General features: G+C 29.7%; 2 protein-coding genes and 1 non-coding gene across 6 annotated transcripts; 2 read left to right on the top strand and 1 right to left on the bottom strand.

The window, feature by feature from the left end:
• Positions 1-372: 372 nt before the first annotated feature.
• LOC106762804 lies at positions 373-4,063 on the bottom strand. Of its 4 annotated transcripts, none has more exons than XM_014646876.2 (6): positions 3,509-4,054; positions 2,252-2,378; positions 1,607-1,749; positions 1,430-1,489; positions 1,251-1,319; positions 373-781 (listed from the first exon to the last, which is right to left on the bottom strand). In XM_014646876.2, the coding sequence occupies exons 1-6, from the start codon at positions 3,707-3,709 to the stop codon at positions 710-712; spliced, it is 672 nt and encodes a 223-aa protein (XP_014502362.1). In that variant the 5' UTR covers positions 3,710-4,054; the 3' UTR covers positions 373-709. The 4 variants fall into 4 exon arrangements, with proteins under 4 accessions (XP_014502362.1, XP_014502360.1, XP_022636720.1 ...); XM_014646874.2 differs by having other exon boundaries at positions 1,430-1,492; positions 3,509-4,051; XM_022780999.1 differs by lacking the exon at positions 373-781 and adding an exon at positions 788-915 and having other exon boundaries at positions 3,509-4,063.
• A 9,488-nt stretch (positions 4,064-13,551) lies between these two features.
• TRNAD-GUC lies at positions 13,552-13,623 on the top strand. The gene has a single exon. It is a non-coding gene; the product is annotated as a tRNA-Asp (tRNA).
• A 4,705-nt stretch (positions 13,624-18,328) lies between these two features.
• On the top strand, positions 18,329-20,692 carry LOC106762857 (protein BRASSINAZOLE-RESISTANT 1). Its single transcript, XM_014646947.2, has 2 exons — positions 18,329-19,036; positions 19,702-20,692. Exons 1-2 carry the CDS (start codon positions 18,794-18,796, stop codon positions 20,434-20,436), a joined length of 978 nt encoding a protein of 325 aa, XP_014502433.1. The 5' UTR covers positions 18,329-18,793; the 3' UTR covers positions 20,437-20,692.
• Positions 20,693-20,748: the final 56 nt, after the last annotated feature.

Raw genomic sequence — 20,748 nt, 5'->3', positions numbered from 1 at the left:
TTGTCACAATCTCGACTGGTTTTTGTATTAGTAAAGATCAGAAAATGCTTATTTTTGCATGTAATGACAACACATTTATTTTTAACAATTTGCACATAGCCAGATCACCATTAAATTTCATTTACTTATAATACTAAATCAAAATACAAACATCTCATAAAAAGTAAAAACAAAAATTACAAGTACTAAGTAAAGACAAAAAAGTAAATTCTGTTCAACATTCCGAACTCTTTACTCTTTTTCAAATAAATGATATCAACCACAACTAATTACGTATAAATTTGAATAAACAATGTATTTTTCCCTTTTAAAGCTAGTTAACCACGATTTCAGCCACTTTAAGATGGACATGATAGACGACACAAGAACTCGTGTTGACAAATCAAAGTTGAAAGAAACTAAAAATATATACACATTAAGGTCTCTGAAAACCCACTTCCCAGGTCAGCAATACATTGAATCAAGTTGAAAAGAAAGTCCTGGAGACTTCCCTATGATCCAGTTGCAATGTCATTTATATCTACACAACTGGGGGTGGCTACAAAAGAGTAAGAACCTCTATAATCTCAAATTACTAACCTACTCTACTATATCAGAAAGTTACAAATCACCGATAGCATAATACGATGGGAAGTGGATATTACATACATTATCTTTGTTAGCATAGACACTTGAACTTTTCAAATATCATTTCTCGCTTCATTTCATCTCATTTGCACACTGTCTTCAGCCTCTTTGCAGCTTGTACAAATCCCATAATCACTTGCAACTCGTCTATTTGCTTCATACAACACAAAATCAATTTCAGACTATAGTGATCAAGTTTTTCGTCAAACTTAAAGAAAAACACTTGAGCATATACATACACATACACCATGCATGTTTAGGGCATTGTTTTGTTCGTGTGGCGACATACTTGCACCAAAGTCACATATACCACTTGGTAAGAATTACAGTATGATGAAATAAGATTAAAAAAAATAACAAATTCAATCACATGACTTAAAACTATATCTAAGAAATAAAGTACTATATTTTTTAAATAAATAATAATCATTCACTATTTATTAACAATATTAGACATGACATTTAAAGATAAGAAAAAAATCGTATTTTCAAAATTTAATAATAGGGAGATATTAGAATCGTATATGCAGTTCACCACTATGAAACTGCATGAACGAATTATAGAATATTTGAACGATTACTATCAAAGACAAACGAATATGCAATCAGTAATTTTGAGATACCTGTGACATGAAATGCCTCTGAACAATGTCTACTAGCTGCTCTTTTGATGGGTTTGGGACCGCATCCACCTACAGATCCATTTCAAGGGGTAATAAGTACAACGGGGGCATAAACACACAATGTCGAAACTATCTTTTATGGGAGACAGTAACCAAACAGTTAGTTCAAAGGAATTTACAAGATTAAAATGTCGCCAATATCTCCACAATGCAGCCATTTCAAGTTTGCTCAAGTCCACCTTCTATCGAAAATATAATATTTTAGAAAACGTTAACAAATAAATACTAAAGAATAAACCATGTACGATAGTAAGTGGGAGGGGAACAAATTAAGAAAGACAATAAAGTTAATATACCGCGGACCCATGAGGCATAGAAACGGACCCCTTTGAGTGTGAATCGCCAGAGAAGGACCTACTCATGGTCTTGTGATGAGATGATCCCAATGTTCTATGCATTCTGTGCCTCGGTTTGTGGGACTTCTGTGTGTCGTCCGATGCTGATAAATCAAACAAAGCACAATTTTACAAAATAAAAAATAGAAAAGTGGTGGGGTCTACCAGGATTAAAGTAAGACACCAGAACTTTAGAGATAGTAAAAGCAAAAGGAGAAGACATAACGGATCCAATGTTACCAACCTCTACCACTTTGGAAACGCGCGGATATGAATGCCAAAACAACAATAAATTAGCAAAAAATATCACAGCCTCTCCCATATATGCCTACTTTCAGTGTGGGAACAAACACAATGACAACCCCATTAAACATGGAAGGTTCAATGCTTGATCAAAACACCGAACATAGATCATTGCCAATTGATAAAAACAGGAGAGGGCAGTTTGTAAATCTCGCCACTCAATACATATTTTCCATTTTTTATATGTTAAATATTATTAAGGGGTAAGATATTTTATCTCGTTTCCTCAAAACTGAATAGGATGTTTCTAGACAATAGCAGACAGCAAAGAAGATGATTAAAACCTGTAAAGTGTAGACTCACCCATATCAGATCCATTCCACTGCATATTTTCAAATTCCAGTTCATCATCTTCCTCATTACCCGTGGGTGCTTCAATTACACTGAGGGCATTTCTTTGTAACTTCACTTCAATACCATTGGTAAGAACCTGCATTTGTTTATAAAAAATTCAGAACAGCTTAAAATAATCGTCTAACAGCAAGTGCTACCCGGTTTGGAATAATAAAATACTCTTTAAATTTAAATATCCTAGAAGAAGGCCCCCAGATTAGCTTGATTTGAATGCATATTGTTCACGTAATCATTCAGTTATGTGTATACACACAAAGGAATTAAAAGGGGATATCGGGGAAAAAATAAACAATTGCGAAGCAGTGGAAGATTAAACCTTAGAGAAAATACACCACGGATTCTGATGGAAGTAAAACAATTATTCTCTCGCCGGAATGAAAAGAACAAAAGGCGTCTATGTGATTCAATCACTATCAATAGCATAATTTTAATACAAGCATAAGCCCAGAACAGTAATTATGTACTTTATCTCCCGGAAGAAGAAGAAGAAGTAGAAGAAGAACATGCAAAAAGATTAACAATCCCAAATAGAAAATCGTAGTCAGTTTAGAAAACTAAAAAAAAAGGTTTTCATAAATAGGAAACAATGACAAAATGGCATAAATTATTCATTCTTACCTCTGACCTCAAATAATCAATATCAATCAATACCACAAACCATAGCAATGGAAATTTCATTTACTTTCGCCAATAAATAAAAGCAATTAAAAGACCCAACCAGTAGCTGATCCTTGTAAAGGAGCCCATAAAACACCAGATCCGGTGACGATGAAAGACATGCATCGAATACCCACTGGTAATGAATCAGAATTGCGACTCAAAACACATATAAAAGGACAAAAACTATCCAAACCGCAACACAAAGAACCCAGCATTTGAAATTATAAATTAAAAGTTTTAAGTCAATGATTGAGAAAGCAATTCAAGCAGTAGGGTTCAGAACGGATTAACTTAAAACCAGTCTGATTAGTTTTCGAAAATAATAAGACAAAACCAAAGATAGGGCTTTAAAGCAATTAAATTTAAGCAGAATCAAACGAGTGACCGATTAAAAAACCAGAAAATATCAAAATTGACCGGGATAAGACATTGGTTTGAAGAACTACCCAGTTTCACAACAATGCAAACAATCGACATTAGTAACCAAAATTAAAATAAAGAACTAAAAAATCCGCAGTGAAGTTTTGATGGGAAAGAGAAAATTACCAGCCAATGCCATCCTCCCAGACCAACGGCTTTCTTAACAACACCTTGAAGACCAACGAGCACCGATTTGGTACGATTATTTCCGGTTACCACCACTTTGGTGTGACGTGGCAGCACGGATAACTCCTCTTCGCTGCTGTCTCCGCAGCTCTGCAAATGGGAGAACCCACCATTGACTGAGCTTTCCATTGCCTCTAGCATTTCTAATTCAGCGGTAAAAAGGGCAAAGTCGGAAATTAAATATCAAAATTGCATTCGTACGGAAGATCGTGCATTGCTGGGTGTGAATGTGGGAGTTTGAGGAGCAGAAGAGATAGGGTAGTGGAGAAATTGGGGAAATTCTGCATAGAGAAAAAACACAAGTTGAGAGAGAAAGAGAAAGAAAGAGAGAGAAAAATGAGTGAGAGTGACTGGTATTGTTAATTGGGTGTGTTGGTATGAATCCCGACGAGACGAAATGGCCGAATCAGATATCGCCACGTCAGCAATGGAGGGGGGCTCTTTAATCATGAGCTTGGACATAGCCGAGGTTACAGCATGAACATCATGGTGGGTTTGGTTTTCAGGAGTTACTCCTCTTCACATTTCTCCCACTCTTCCCCTTATATCAATTATTAACCAAATAAATAACCATTCAATTTCATTTATTTATAAAATAAAATAAAACAGTGAATTTCATTCAATTCCAGAATTCATTGATGTTTGTTTTTATTCCTTTTTCTACGACTTTGCTCAACTACTGAAAATATATTTTCACCCAACAAGAAATTGGTGTTTGTAATTTGAAAATTTTACCGTTGGAAAGGTGAATTCAGTCTTGTTTAAAACTGAGCAGCCCAAGTCCATAACAGTAGCTGCCATTGTGATTAGCAGTGAAGGAGATTTGCTTATTAGATACATCATGTTTTGTCTGTTATTAACATGGAGTACCATGATGATATTTCTGGTCAACTTTCAATTACAGAAAATATGGATTTCTGAGCATGTGCAAACCTACTCATGTACACATCTAATGTTATAAAAAGAATGTGATAATAAAAGAAAAATTAATAGAGTTCAAATGTTCAAGGCTTCTTTCCTAATTAAGATGGGGTATGGGCAATTTTGTAAAAGGATGAGGTTAATTTTCTTCTTATTATTCTTTTAATTATTTTTCCTCTTTCAAATATGTTGCTCCAAGTTCTACACTAATTAATCATATTTTATTTAAAAATGTTGTTGGAAATGTGGAGAATAGTTAATAAAGAGAGAAAGGAAACGACAGATAAAGAGAAGGAGGGAAGGAAGAAGGAAAGTACGTAATAGCAATAGCAATAGAAAGGAGAAGGTAAACGGACACGCGAAATTCATCATGAGGGTCCCACTTTCACAGAACTCTGTACCTGCCGTCGGTGTTGTCCTATCCATTCCACCACAGGAAATTCCAACACACTTCTCTCTCTCTTCACAATACCACAGAGTCACAGCAAACATCATAAAAATAATTAAACTATTAAATTAAATTATTATTAAATTTTATATAAATTGTATGTTTTTCTCCCGCCATTCTTCCCGCCAGAAGAGAGCAACGAGAGCCGTGGATGAATCTAAGACAAATCCAACCGTTGGATTTTGACAGAGATATTAAAGATGGTAATAAATTTAAAAATAAAGAAAGGAATTAAATTTTTTTGCGCCACCATTGGCATAAAGGATAATGCTAAGAATTGGGGAGCAAGGATAAGTTTTGTGAGGGTTACCTGGTTGTGAGTCACTGCATTATGGCATTGGGCTGAATATCTTTTACTGAAACCTTAGCCGGATGTAGCTTAATCTTCCATTTTGGTAGTCACAGTTTAAGCGAATCTCCGTTTGAATTCAGATCTTCTGCTGTACAGTGATAACACCTTTTTACTGAAACCAAGAAAATTCCGTGTGGTGAGATGATACACTGTCTGATCAATTGAAATTCATCATTTATTACAGCAAGGAGATGTTAGTGGTATTATACACAGATTTTCTGAACTGAATCTCTGTTTGATGTTTATTCGTCAAAATAAATTGTTGCAGTAGCTGTAAAGCTTCAGCCATCTTACTGAGAGATTGGGGATTAGGGTTCTAACCTTTCTTTATGAACTAACTGCTATGAAGCATTTTATACAGTATTTTGATTTGATTCGTTGTGGATATTTGAGCATTGTGTTATTCTATTTTTTTATATATGTGTTAGTATCTTTATTAAGACTTTGCACTTCAGGACTGTTTAGTTATTTAAGTTTTTTTTTTTCATAGCTTTGATAACCCATTTTAAGACAACAGTAGTAGCATAATTATAATAATTATTATTATTTTTATGTATCCAAAATATTTCATAATAATACTTATTTATATATATATATATATATATATATATATATATATATATATATATATATATATATATATATATGTATGTATATGTATGCTCACATTTCTTCTTTTGTAATTAATTTTGCCATACAGTCTCCATTTGTAAGCTAATGTGTGATATATATATATATATATATGTATGTATATGTATGCTCACATTTCTTCTTTTGTAATTAATTTTGCCATACAGTCTCCATTTGTAAGCTAATGTGTGAAAATTTGTTTTTTTCCTTTCTTCCATTATTGATTTAAAAATAAATAAATAAATAAGATGAGTTAATTTGCTGGTAAATTAATATTTCTGTGTAATTGTAGATTTATGAACATGCAAATCATCATACACAAATTCTTTTAAATGATATATCAATAATGTGGTTTGTTTTTTTAATCCTTAATTAATGCAAGTATCTTGCAAAAATAAAGATGTCATTCCAACTATAACAATTGAAAAACAAAAAACTTGAAAATAAATTGTTTATTATTTGTTATAAAAAATCTATTATTTACCATGAAAAGAATTATTAAAATACAAAAATAAAATATAAATTTTGTATTTGATAAAAAAAGTTAAAATATTTAATCATATTCAATTCAGCTAACTATATACTACTACAACAAAAGTAACATGAAATGTGAACAAGACAGCACGAGTTGCAAAATAGACCTACAACTTTAAATGTCAAACAATTCTTATAACAACACCTATAATCAAATACATTATTTACAATAGATTACAAGCTAACTAACATAACATTATTATCATTATTCAGGATTCTTAACCATGGAGGAAGCCTAACACCTTTACAGTTTGTAAGTACAATTTTGATGTTTTCCTTAGTAACGACATTCTTATTTTAATTTTGGATGGTTAGTTGAGTTCATTTAACTATTTAATTGTTAATTATAGTTTCTTCATGATGCAACCTTCTCCAAATTTTTATGATATTCTTTTTTTTTTTCAGTAAATACTAACTTAGTTGTTTACATAAATGTAGAGAATTTAAGTTTTTCAAAAATATGATCATGAATAATTAACTTTTAGAATAACATAAAACAGTAAAATTGTAATAATAATTACAAATGGTTACGATAAGTAATATAATAAACTGTATTTGGGATGAAATTTGTTATAGTGAATGGTCTGTATTGAACTACATTTATCTTTCACAAGATTAATCCATAATTAATCTTTACCATGCATCTGTCACATTTAATTATCCTTTTGGTGGTTTTTTTTTTTATTAATCTATTTTCATTATAAAATTAAATGGTCTTGGTCAGTTATTACATTGGAAACCATCAATGTGCTCTTTCAAAGCTGTATGTATAGTCATAGTGTAAATAATGGTTTGGTTGTTGCTATTGTTATAAATCCTAGACATGAAAAGGTCAATGATATTACAATGTAGAAAATAACTTATTATTACTGTTAAATAAATACTTGTTTTTGGTGTTTTTGTAAAGGATGACAATTATATTGATTCAATAAAGTATAAACCAAATATAAAAGCTGTATGTATCTTTATTATTCCTTTCAAATTGAGAATAAATTCAAGTATCACTATATACTCTAAATCATTTATGAGTCAATTTGTTAACATGTATACGATTGAGATCTTTAAAACAACATTTAAAAGAATTATTATGGGAAAAACATTTATTGTTTGTTTTTAAAGAGAGTTCAAGGTGTTTAAAATAAAATAATATAAAACTAATAATTTATTTATATAAAGTGATATCTTACATAATAAGAAGTTGTATATTATACCGGTTTGGTCAATTATTAATCAAACAGTCAATCTTATTAGATTAGACATTTAAAATATTGTAGAAACTAATAAACAAATTAACTTATAAATCATATTTAAAAGTTAAATTACGATTAGTCAAATGCTTGGTTTATATCTAGGTAAATGTTAATAAAAAAATTATCACAAAAATTATAAATAGTAGTTTAAGGTGAGAAGATAGATTACACGTTAGTTATACAATTATTGTTTTTATAATTTGAACCGAATAACCTTTGACAAATACGACTAGTGTTTGACAAACAAGACGTTTGTTGTGAACGACCAGTTGAAAACATATTAGATAGACAAGAAGACTCAACCTCATATCCAAAAGATAAGCAATCAAGAATACATGTTTGTCCCAGGAGTTTATGGAGAAAATTCTTCAGAAGTAAAGGTTATATTTATCTCCAATATAGTTTTTTCATCAAAGAGACATAAAAAATAAAAAAGTTCTATTATAGTTTAAAAGTAGTAAAAAAACAAACAAGCTCTAATAGAAAAACAAAAAGACAAAAAAGAGTAAACATAAAAAATTAAAGACACAAATGATTGAAATTATTATTAGTCTTAATGAATTTTGAATCTAATCAAGGTTTGGAAGTCATGCGTGAAATTAATAATATTACACCAACAAATATGAACATGTATGAGATTTAGATAATTATATTATTAAGAATTGATCATATAACATTGAAGAATTAGAAAATACAAATTATGATAAGTAGAAGTCATAAGAGACATAAAAATAAATAAAAAAAATGTCACAAACAATGAGATTTGATAAGTTTTCAAAATCGTCACAAAAAATACAAAATTTTAATAAGATCAAAATTGTTCAGAAAAAAATCATAGAATAAAATTTTTCTCACTTCAAATGATATTAAAACATTTTGTGTCTCTCCTCATCCTTCACAATGTTATTTATACCCCTTTTACAAAAGAGGAAATAAAAAACACAAATAAAATTTCAGGTGTTTTGTTAGGTAACAATTGCATATTATTTTCTCATTCCAAACAAATAATATATATGAATAACACTTTCACATGTTGGGTCCCACGATGTAACTACACATCCATTAGATTAATCACAATCTTAAATTTTATAAGCTAATTTACCTTTTATTTTTGTCAAAGACTCTCTTAAGTCTTGTATTCGATCTTGGCTTTCTTTGATATTAAATTATTTTTGTAGCATTTCTTAATTATTTCATACAAAAGCAATTGAAAGGAAAGAAAATTGAATTTTTTTAGCATTTATTATATATGCTAATATCATAATTAGAAAATAAGTACAAATGAATTAGGATAATTATTTGGAGGAAGATTTAACTTTTTATTATTTTTTTTTCATCTGAATCTGAAATGGTAAAACTAACAAGAAGAGTCAAGGGAATCTCTTACTATTTGTACCCCTCCAAAAAAATTTCATTGAGCAGTCACCCAATCAGACAAAGCCTAAGCATCCAAAATTACGGCTCTAAACCAAAATTTGAGATTATTATTAGTTGATTAGAAAATCTGTAAAATAAATTCAAAACTTAATTTCATAATACTACAGCGTAATTAAATTTAAAATATTTTTCTATCCTTTTATCATAATTTATAACTTATATTTTTTTTATTCTTTTATAATATTTTTTAATAATATTATTAGGTTTAATTAAGCTTTAAATTTACGATAAATTTACGTATTTTAATTAAATTTATAATAAAAAAATTTCTAGCTATTAAAATATTATATTTTTTAATGAAGTGTGAATATTTTTGTTAAATGTGTTAGTTACGTCAATATAAATTATGCAATTTTGTGGTTAATAATATAATAAGTAGCTTTTATTGTTTTATTGTTGAGTGAGAATAAACAAAACAAAGAGAAACATAAAAAAAACGTCAATACTTTTGTTTCGCATTCTCCTAAATTTTTATTTAGGTTTTTAGTTAGATTTTTTTACCCTCATTTAATATAGTTTGGTTTTCACTTTATTTTTAATTTTAATTAAAAATATATAAATTTATCAATAACTAAAAATTTAATCTAATTTTATTACTATATTATCATTTCACTGAGTTATTGATATTATTAGTAGGCATTATCAATAACAATATGTAAAGAATATTTCTTCTCTGTAAACAAATAAAGAATAAATTCAAATATAGTGAAAAGCGGGAAGATAAAAAAAAAACTAGCCATTAATATAACAGATTATAACCTAAAGTAAAAATAAATAAAATAATTACACACATTAGGTAATAAGTAAGTTGAACTATAAAAAATGTTTGATTTAATAAAAACTTGTTATCACAAAATAACTTTAATATTAGTTATGAGTGAAAACAAGGGTATTATGAACGTGTACAGTATTCTTGTATTATACAATTTTTTTTATTAAATTTAAAAATGTTTTTTAATTATCAAAATAAAAATCATAAAATAATTTTTAGAAAAAAAACAATTAAAAATACTTTTTTATAGTTTTTACAAGTAATTTTTTTATTGCGTAAACAGTTTTTTTCATTATGAATTAAAAAAAAGAGTTACTTAAAAATACAATTAAAAAATAAATTTTATTTAGATTTTAAAAAACATTATTAAAAAAACACAACTGAAAAATATTTTTTTTTTTTATTAAGATAACCATTTAAAACAATAAAAGTAGTTACTAAAGAGTAAAATTGGAAAGAATTTATATATATAAAAAAGTCAATCCTCTTTATTAATAAGATTAATAATATAGATTATATAAGTAATTTCTGTTTATACAACTCAAATTATATATATTAGTTGTCAGTTTAAAGAAAAGAAGGAGTATTGAGGAGTTAACATACATTTGAATTAATTTGGTTAAGAATATTTTTTTATTAACTTTAATAGTTAAATTTACTCACAATAAAAAAAACAATAAAATTATAAAATCTAAAATTATTTTAATTGGTGTGTTATTTAATATATAGAAAAATAGTGGTGGTAGAGAAGCATGGCCTAATAATGTAATAATGCATTAAGTATGGAGTAGATGGAATGAAGAAGTGGGTGTGAGAAAGAAGGAAGGAGATATTTGAAAGAATGAATGGTGTGAGATAGAGACACGTGTAATGAGTAGGAAAGAGACAGGTGCATGATCATTGCCAAGGAATGGTTGAAACCAACACAACTAATGGCAAAACAAACACCTGGGACCCACTTTCCAACAACTTTCTTGTTCCCTCTGTCCCTGCCTACCATTTTTCACGGAATTTTCCTTTATTTTCCACTGCACAAACAATTTATCATCATAACATAAATTATAATAATAACTTAACTTAACCCTATTTAATAAAAAAAAACAAAAATAAATATCTTATTTTGTGGTCTCTCTCATCTAAGTATTTATGCTTATCCAGAAGGTCTCACCACGACTATAAATGGTGGTCAATTCAAAATATCAGAGTTTCGTCAAATTTGGAAAACTTTTATTGTTGCAATTTTCATCGTATAAGTTAATAAATAACGATATTTGACAATCATTTATTTATATCGATATTTATAATTATTATTAGTTTTTAAATAATTTTAAATTAATTACAAAATGATATGTTAAAATATTATTAAAGTTGAATACACTCTTATCACTATTTCTCAAGTTATGTTCTCATTATTTATTTATCGGATAGTTAATCCTAAATTGATGTCAAACAACGTTTTCAAATCAGATTCAAATGAAAATTTCACTTTGTTTGAAATTATTGTCGTTATCTACCAGGTTTGAGTTTTTCAACTGAATACAATTTAAAATTGTTTTTCCTTTTTCTGAATAGACACCGAGGTAGTTGCTAGTGTATATGTATATCTATGTTTATATAGAGAGAAATAAATATATTTAAACGTTATTTTTTAAAATCTGAAAATTCTTTTACTTTCTATTATTTTAATTATGATGCAATAATATCTTTCTATTACAATAAAGATTTAAAAATATATTATTTGTAACATTCTTTAATATTATAATAGGGTATACATAGTTGTATTAATAAAACTATTGTACTGACTTTTTTTATGCTTATTTAATGATAAATATACTTATTTTGACACGAGAATACGTTATTAATCTATTCTAATATTCTTTTTTATTTTTTATTTTTTTAGTTTTATGTAACTTTGCATGACTGCAAAAGTAGTGTAGCTACACTGTTTTTTTTTTTTTTTTTTATCTTAGGCTATTTGAATTACACTAGAAATGTATTAAGAATTTATTTTTATATTTTAAATAAAATTTTAAAGTATTTTTTTTTCAACATCACACCCACTAAATATATATATATTTTTTGTCACCTCTCATTCTTATAAGATAAAATGTATGTTCATTCCTGCTTGTAAACATTTCTTGCAAATATTAGTTAAATAATACTTTTTACAAAAAATAAAAGACAGAGAAAACATTATATAACAAACAAGTATCAATAGTTAAAAAGATACATCTTTTATTTATCTAACATAAATATAAGGAAAAAATTATATATATATATATATATATATATATATATATATATAAGATTAAAGTATAAAAAAACACTTTATAAAGATCAAATAATTATATAAAAGAGTAATAAGTAATGAAATATATGTCCTAAGAAACTATGAAAATAATTATCAAATAAAAAATAGTACAAGCATTTTATACTATACAAAGAATTAAAGATGTTTTAATAAGTTAAAACGAGAAATACCATTTACGTACTACATAACAAATAATTTAGTACATTCATTATGGCGAATTTATGAAGGTAAACAAACAAAAATATGATTATGTTGATTACATACAACATTGAGTATCTAATTTACTCATTTATTTGTATAAATGTAGAGGAAGAGATAACTTGATTATTTGGTGCAAACTTTTTTTCAATAATATTTTTATTTAAAAGAAAATGAAAATTTACTGAACAAAATTTTATTTAGCTTATGCTGTTTTATCTTTCACAGTCTATCTATGGAAGCAATTTAATCGTTAAAAATATAAAAACACAAGAAAATTAGAGGAAAATATTTGGAAAGGAAGATGAAGACGGTAGAAAGAAAAAAGAAAAAACATTGTACTTGCAATCCAATATATATGTATCTTAGCAAGAGCCAAAAACGGGTAAACAGCTGCTATTAATACTCTTTTTAGTCCAAAATTACTTTAAGCACTATAATTAATGGATTCATCTCATCTTCACTGTACTGTCACATCTTACAATTTTCGTTCAGCTACATTAGTAGAAATCAAATCTCATCACTCCTAATCAGTTCGAAGAATCATAGGCAATACAATCTCTTTAATGTTAGATATCATTCAATAAAACAGATGTAAAAATATCTTATGTTTGCCGGTCTTTGGAATTTAATACTTCACGTTTAGGTCCTGTTTACTTAAGTGAATTTCTGAGCAGATTTGAGAAGATTTAAAAATTAATTTTTGTTGTTGTTTATTTGAATAGATTTAGAGATAAGTGAGGGTAGATTTGAAAGTAAAATTTGTGATAATTAGTATAAAATTTAATTTATATGACAGATTAAAAAAATTTACTTTTAAATTCACTTTCAGTTACTTTCAAATCTATTCAAATAAAAAAAAAATTTATCATCAAATCCCCTCAAATCTACTAAACTTACTTACAGTATCATATTTTACAGCCACTATTTTTACTTTTTTTTTTTAATTTATAGTTTCACTTCAATAATTTATATTTTATTAAACAAATTGCATATTATCAAATTTTAAAATTAATTAAAAAGTAACACCAAGTACGTATATAAATTTCCAACATGATTTGATGACATGTTGCCAAAAAAATTGGGTAATTACGTAGATATAAATTTCATTGAGGTTATTCATCAACAAGGTTGTTGTAGTATAGTGGTGAGTATTTCCGCCTGTCACGCGGACGACCCGGGTTCGATCCCTGGCAACGGCGGTTCTTTTTTTCTCTGTTATGTTACAAGTTTTTTGTCATTAGTGATTTTTCGTATCGGGTCAATGTTATTTTTCCTTAACATTTTATATGATATAAAGTTTTGTATTTGCTTCAGTGCCAAACTATTTTGGTCGGGACTTGTTTTACGAGGATTGAAGCACGTGAAAAGGTAAATTTCCATGTTAATTGCAGCATATCATGTTGCATGGGGAAGCATGAGTTCCGAACTGTGATGTCTGAGATCTTCTTTTCATGCTAACCTAGACATTGCATATTTTTTATGAAGAAAAATCAAACTTACCATGAAAAGGTGCAGTTGGAAGGAATAAAAATAATGTTTGTGACAGCATAAACACTGTTTTCTGCTGAGAGAGTGGATGTGAATTTCAACTGTAAAATACAATCTGAATTTTATATGCTACTAAGAAACTGGAAAGTATCATTTGAATCATCGTATTTTAACAACTTTTTATGTAATTATTTTATTAATTTATTTTAATTCATTTTTAAAAAAATATTTAAAACGAACCAGTTAAAAAAAATTGTTAAATTTGTTTTTTCTGTATCATTATATACCCAAGAATAATTATATTATTTATTCATACTATATTTCTCTTGACTTGCTCTGATAAAATATATTGTATTTCACGTTTCTCTCTTTTCTCTATTATAAAAAAACATCCTTAGAATATTTATCTTTCCAAACATGTTCACTTTAGCTGTTCATCACCATCCATCTTAGAATTTTGTTGGTTACACAGGGTGTCTTTAGTTGGTTGCCACCATTGTACAAATTCTCAAATACGGATCAAAATATAAATGTGTGATTTGCAATAAAATAAAAATATCATTATGTTATTTGAAAATAAAATATGGATTTAGATGAACTATAACATTTTAATTTCCTTATACCTTTTTTTTTTCATATTTTAAATATATTATTCTTGGGGAAAAAAAGTATACTGATAAAGTTAACATGTCATATAATCTTGCGATTCATCGAATTGTGCCAAATTGAAGGAAAAATGAAATTAGAATTAAAAAAAAAAAACAATTGAATGAATCATTATTCATTTTTGTCCATTGAAATAATTCCGACATCTATGAACTAAATTAAATAGTGTTTCTTTGCACTTCTCTCGCTTCTCATTTTACCTTGTATTATGAATCCAAACATAGTCTGACTAAAATATTTTAATATTTTTTTTATATTATATAAACAAGAATTATTATTTTCATATACGATAATGCTATTGAGTTTTTCTTTTTCAACAACTAATTTAAAAATTCTTTATCTCTTCTATCTTTTAATTGATTTCTTTATTTTTAAATTCCATTTTTAACGATGTCTTTTATAATTGATAAATATTATTAAATTAAATTATGTTACATTAAAATAAGATTTGTGTAAAATATAATTGCGTATAATAATTGGTTCGTTGAATTTGGAAACCTAGTTTGATAATAATGTATCATGTTACTCAAATTTATTTTATATTCCATTGTCTATAATTTAGTTTTCATTTGATTAATTATAAAAGTTAAGTATTATTTCTAATTTGCCGTGATAGAGGAATACATATAACTATTCCGTGTACTATATCTATGAATGTATTGATTTTGATAATTTTTTGAATTTTATTTTATTTTTTAGATGTTATTAATGTTTCTTATTTTTTTAACAAACATATGACTGTTAATTAAAATCCACGTATTTTCGAAGTGACATCAACAAATTAGAGTGAAAGATCTATTGAATTGAGGTTCTCTAACTCAGACATATTAACTACTAGAGGACACTATTGACAAATGAAACAACCATCTATAAGAATTGGACAATGATATTTTAACAATTCTTTTTTAACAATTTTTTTACAACAGGACACGTGTCACAATTCTATTGGTTTGTTTAAATTTATTCTAAAAAAATATTTGAAACGGTCACGTATGCGTTGTCAAAAAATTGTAAAAAATGAGTTGTTAAAGAGACTTTTTCCATAAGAATTATTGATTAATTGCAAGTTTTTTTAACAATTTTCTTAGAATGGTAGCAAAGACGATCCGAGCCCTCCAACCACCGTCCGCCTGTGGCGAATGCTCGTCGCTTCCGCTGTCCTTCAGTGACGTCCGGTCGGGTACCTGCTAAGAGCACTCCGACGCTCAAGTCAATGTTCAGTTTTTAGAGGTTAGAGATAGAGAGAGAGTGAAATAAATGTGCATTAAATGTATCCTCCTACTTCTTACCTTTGACTTTTATTTATAGTTTTTTCCATGGGCGAGTGATTAGTGGAATCTTAATCAAGGCCCAATTGCAAGCTTGTTGAGGTTAATCTGGTTTTACCTTAATTTTACGCTGCTTGTAAGACTTTCGTTGAACTTCACCGGCCGGACATATGACGGTCGTCTTTGTGGTATAACAAGAGAAGGTTTGACGACCATGTAAACCCTTCAGTTTCCTTCGGACCGGTTTGCACCTGGTCCTGACTATTGACAGTCATGCGGACATGATAGCAGAATGTGGTTCGTCGTTTTAGGTTATTCACGTTTCGCGAAGACAGGGCAAGACTGACTACGGCCGGGCGATGCCCGGCCTAGCTACTTAGTTGGCTAGGCTCTTAAGCTGACTTGCGCCCGGTTATGTATACCGGTCGTGCGTTAATGGTGGAATTCTTCAAGGTTCAGGTTATTCTGGCCGTTGAGATCAGACTGGAGGTCCGGCCGGCTGCGTAGGGTACATTACATAAAAGTGATTTATACACGTTTGTTTTTAAATAGTCTTACTTTATTTTGATGAGATCAATTTAATAATCTTAATATAGAAAGTGTAATATTTGAATAATAAAAAATACATGTATATAACCAAATACGTCAAAAAGTTAATGTATACATACACAAAATCAAACATAGAACATAAAACACATAAAAGTGACTAACTCCTATAAAAGTGACTAACTCCTACCAAATCAAAGATTCTTACAACTATAAAACACTCATGTAAGTTACATGGTGATGAAATACCTTTGGTTAGAGTAACTTTAATACAAAAAGTACAATATCTGAATGATAAAACATATGTGTATATAACCAAAAGTCAATGTATACATGCATAAAAGCAAACACAGAACATAAAACATAGACTAACTCCTACCAAACCAAGGATTATTTGAACAGTAAAACACCTATATGAGAAAAAAAATGTTCATGAAAAACCTAGGTGGAAGTCCCTTGGTAAGAAGATTTGCCATCAAGAAGTTTGTTCTTAAGTGTTATATGAAAATCTATTCACTTTGTACTCTTTTCTTTACAACTAGAAATTGGACATGAATGTGTTTCAAATTGGTCGAGTTCCAAGCATTGTTAGAATACAATATAGAAACAACTCCATCAAGTAACATGAAAATGTATCATAAAGTAGATCTCAAACTATTTTAATATCCTGCAAAATTTGAGTAAGAATGATGTCCAGTAATATTCAAATCGTCTAATCTATTGTATAAACATATAATTTTTTTGTTTTCCATGGTACCAATGGTCAAAACATGTTTCTCATATAAAACCAAAATTCCAATACAACCATACATTAACCATTTCCCATTTTTTGTTCAAAATAAAATACGAAAATGTACTTGGATTTATCATTAGACATGATCAAGGTGATAAGATTAACAATCAGTATGTGATATTCAAAACGTAGAGTATCTTAGATTTTTTTTTTTAGTTTCTCTTCTGATAGAGATGAAAAGAAAAAAATAATAGAAATTACTTTCTGTCTTTATAAAAGATCACAATTTTTTGTGTAACTTTGATTGATTACCTTTAAAATTTTATATTTTTAATTTAATCTATTATCAAATTAAAAATATTACTTATAATATCTATACAATTAATCTTTCTTTATATATGTATATAATATTACATTTTTATAACTGTCAAGTAAACCCAAAATAACCACAATATATGATATCTGTTATACTAATAAAAATATTATAATTTAATTGAAACACATTAGGAATATGAACCGTTTTACATTCCATTTAATAATGCACTCTTAAATAATTAAAGATATTGACTTTTACAATAACTATGTAAATCCTATTTAGTTAAAATAATACCTATTTTAACAAAGTTCCTAAATCAATTACTTCTCTATTTTTTTTCACCTTCTTCATTTTTCTCTCACAGTTATCTTATTTAAAAAAAAAAAAAAAATCTCACTTTCTCTGGTAGTAATAATTTCTCTGGCAGTGATAATGCGACAAAGATCAACTTGCCCTGCCATCCACCACTTGTATTTTAGCATTTCAGTATTGTGCAAGAGTTTTCATCTCCAGTATTAGGACAGTAGGAGTCATCAATAATTGAAGTAAAAAAAATCAGATAATTTCATATAAACAAAACTGACCACTAATAATTAGAACTTATTAAAATTTAATGTGATTACAAAATAATGGTTGCATTGCATTGAATTCAACCACATAAAAAAATGCAAAAAGAATATTTAATACTAAGAAGAAAAACAAGAAAGAAAAAAACAAAAATAGACAATGCTTTAGTGGGTTTGGGGACATAGTTATATTCATGCCTGTGCCAAACTTCTTCACGCCGAATCCGGGTCGGGTCTCCACATGGTGATATAACGTTTCTTTGTGTGTTGAATGTTTGACCCGTTACGTTAAAGTTGAGAAGAGAAACTGAAAAAAGAAAAAGGTGGGAGAGAAGGAAAAGAAAAGGCAAAGGCAAAAGCGTTTGGCAACAGCATCGAAATTCGGAAGGTGCATCACATCATGCATTGTGCCATGCCATCATCCATAACCACTTTGAAACGCCTTAGTTTCAGTAGAGGTGAGCTAAGGCCATATGTGGGCCCCACACTCACTAATAATTAGGTGATCAAAAGGCAGTGCACATGTTATGCAAGCCCTTCGCACCACCATGCCTTTTATCGCGTCTACCTTGTCAATCACGCCCTCATCCTTTAACGGTGCTGATACGCGTGGCCTTCAAGATATTCGGTGAGGGTTTCCGCATCTTATAATATCCCCACAACTAGCTTCTAAGAGGAGAGAACAGCTTCTATTCTTCAACAATAACAAGAAGTGGAAGCACCGCATTCCTCGTGAGTTTCTCTGTCTTTCTTTAGATCGGGTGCCACACACTGGCGGAACTAGCAATGACTTCCGACGGAGCAACGTCGGCGGCGGTGGCCAATCGGCGGAAACCATCCTGGAGGGAAAGAGAGAACAACAGGAGGAGAGAGAGGCGGAGAAGAGCCATAGCAGCCAAGATATACACTGGCCTCCGTGCTCAGGGGAACTACAATTTGCCCAAACATTGCGACAACAACGAGGTTTTGAAGGCTCTCTGTGCCGAAGCTGGCTGGACTGTTGAAGAAGATGGTACAACATATCGCAAGGTATTCTTTCTTTTCTTCTTCTCAACATGCTTAATTTTAAGGAGATCTAGCTTATTTTGATTTTTACTGTTTGATTCTAATGAAGCCTCACTGTCAGTTTTTATTTATTTATCTGTTTAATGGTAAATGAGAGAGAAGAATGTGTTGTACTTTGGTCCGATTAGGTAATATATGAACCAGTAAGGAAATATTTCCTCAACCAATATGTGTCTGCTTGGATTCATGCTTAATTGTTTACAATAATCACAATTAAATGCTTAACATACTAGAACTAGAATAATCACTCTCAAATTGGAATAAAGGTGATTTTGAGCAATTTGTGTGTTTTGTTTTACAAATAGAAGAATTGATGTTGACTTGAAATTTGATTGAGTTGAAACTTTTTTTTTTGGTTAAATTTTGCATAGAATAAAAATTGATACAAAAATTGCTAATTTTGAGATAAAAACAATTAAAATAAACTGCTTAATTTCATAATCTATTTTTACTAAGAGTGAATGGTGCAAATCTTAAAGGCACACCAAATGTGGTGGTGTAATTGAGCAAAATTGGGATGTATAGTGCAGATTTATATATGTTTGCTCTTCTTGTTTATATATATATATTTAGTACAAATTTTGTATGTACTGATTTGGTTCGCGGGTATGATCATATTTGTGAAATAGGGATGCAGGGCACCACTTCCAGATGGTGTTGGCACCTCAACTAGAAACACCCCTTTTTCATCCCAAAATCCGAGTCCCCTCTCGTCGTCATTTCCGAGTCCAATTCCTTCCTACCAAGTGAGCCCCTCCTCCTCCTCTTTCCCGAGCCCCTCTCGTATGGATGACAACAATGCGTCAACTTTGATTCCCTATATTCGACATTCGTTCTCTGCTTCTCTCCCTCCTCTGAGGATATCAAATAGCGCCCCTGTGACCCCGCCTTTGTCCTCGCCAACTTCAAGAAACCCCAAACCAATCCCAACATGGGACTCCATTGTCAAAGCCTCCATGGCATCATCCTTCAACCACCATCACCACCACCATCAAAACCACCCTTTCTTTGCGGCTTCTGCCCCGGCTAGCCCCACACACCGCCACCTTCATGCCCCGCCCACTATTCCCGAATGTGACGAGTCTGATACCTCCACTGTTGAGTCTGGCCAGTGGTTGAACTTCCAAGCATTTGGACCTTCTGTTTCTGCAGTGCCTGTCTCTCCCACCTTGAACTTTATCAAACCTGTTGCGAGTCAGCAGCACAAGCACAACCTTAACCACCCTGATAACCGTATCCAAGAGATGAGAAACTCAGAAGTCCAATTTGGAGTGCAGGTGAAGCCCTGGGTTGGGGAGAGGATTCATGAAGGTGGATTGGATGATTTGGAGCTCACACTAGGAAGCGGGAAGACGCTTGCTTAGGCCACAAGCAAAACTGTTTCGTGCGGGATATGCTAAATTGAGAGGGTACGGACGTGATAGACCCTACAATTGTTCCTTCAATATTGGGGTGTTGAAACTTGAGACTCAAGTAATTGGTAGTAAATGGCGATGCTCTCTAGCTGCAAATAGCAGTTCGTATGTAATCACATACTTGTTACTGCGATCGGCAAGTATCAGACGTCAGGGCACTTTATGATTACAACTATTATTTGCAAATCAAGACTCTCATTTTACTTATTCTTTTTATGATATCAATTTTATTTATATTTTAAAGGATTGCAGTTTTTAAAA

This window comes from Vigna radiata, chromosome 5, assembly GCF_000741045.1.
Source record: "Vigna radiata var. radiata cultivar VC1973A chromosome 5, Vradiata_ver6, whole genome shotgun sequence".
NCBI lineage: Eukaryota > Viridiplantae > Streptophyta > Magnoliopsida > Fabales > Fabaceae > Vigna > Vigna radiata.
Note: the sequence above shows the minus strand (reverse complement) of the source record. Positions and strands in the feature narration are given on the sequence as shown.

Excerpts from the sequence above, each read along its gene's own strand:
- LOC106762804 (XM_022780998.1), bottom strand. The coding sequence starts at position 3,709 with ATGCTAGAGGCAATGGAAAGCTCAGTCAATGGTGGGTTCTCCCATTTG. Across the intron at positions 2,379-3,508 it reads TGGGAGGATGGCATTGGCTG|GTTCTTACCAATGGTATTGA; the intron begins GTAATTTTCTCT and ends AAACAAATGCAG. Across the intron at positions 916-1,250 it reads AGAGGCATTTCATGTCACAG|TATGTCGCCACACGAACAAA; the intron begins GTATCTCAAAAT and ends CTTTGGTGCAAG.
- LOC106762857 (XM_014646947.2), top strand. The coding sequence starts at position 18,794 with ATGACTTCCGACGGAGCAACGTCGGCGGCGGTGGCCAATCGGCGGAAA. Across the intron at positions 19,037-19,701 it reads ATGGTACAACATATCGCAAG|GGATGCAGGGCACCACTTCC; the intron begins GTATTCTTTCTT and ends TTTGTGAAATAG.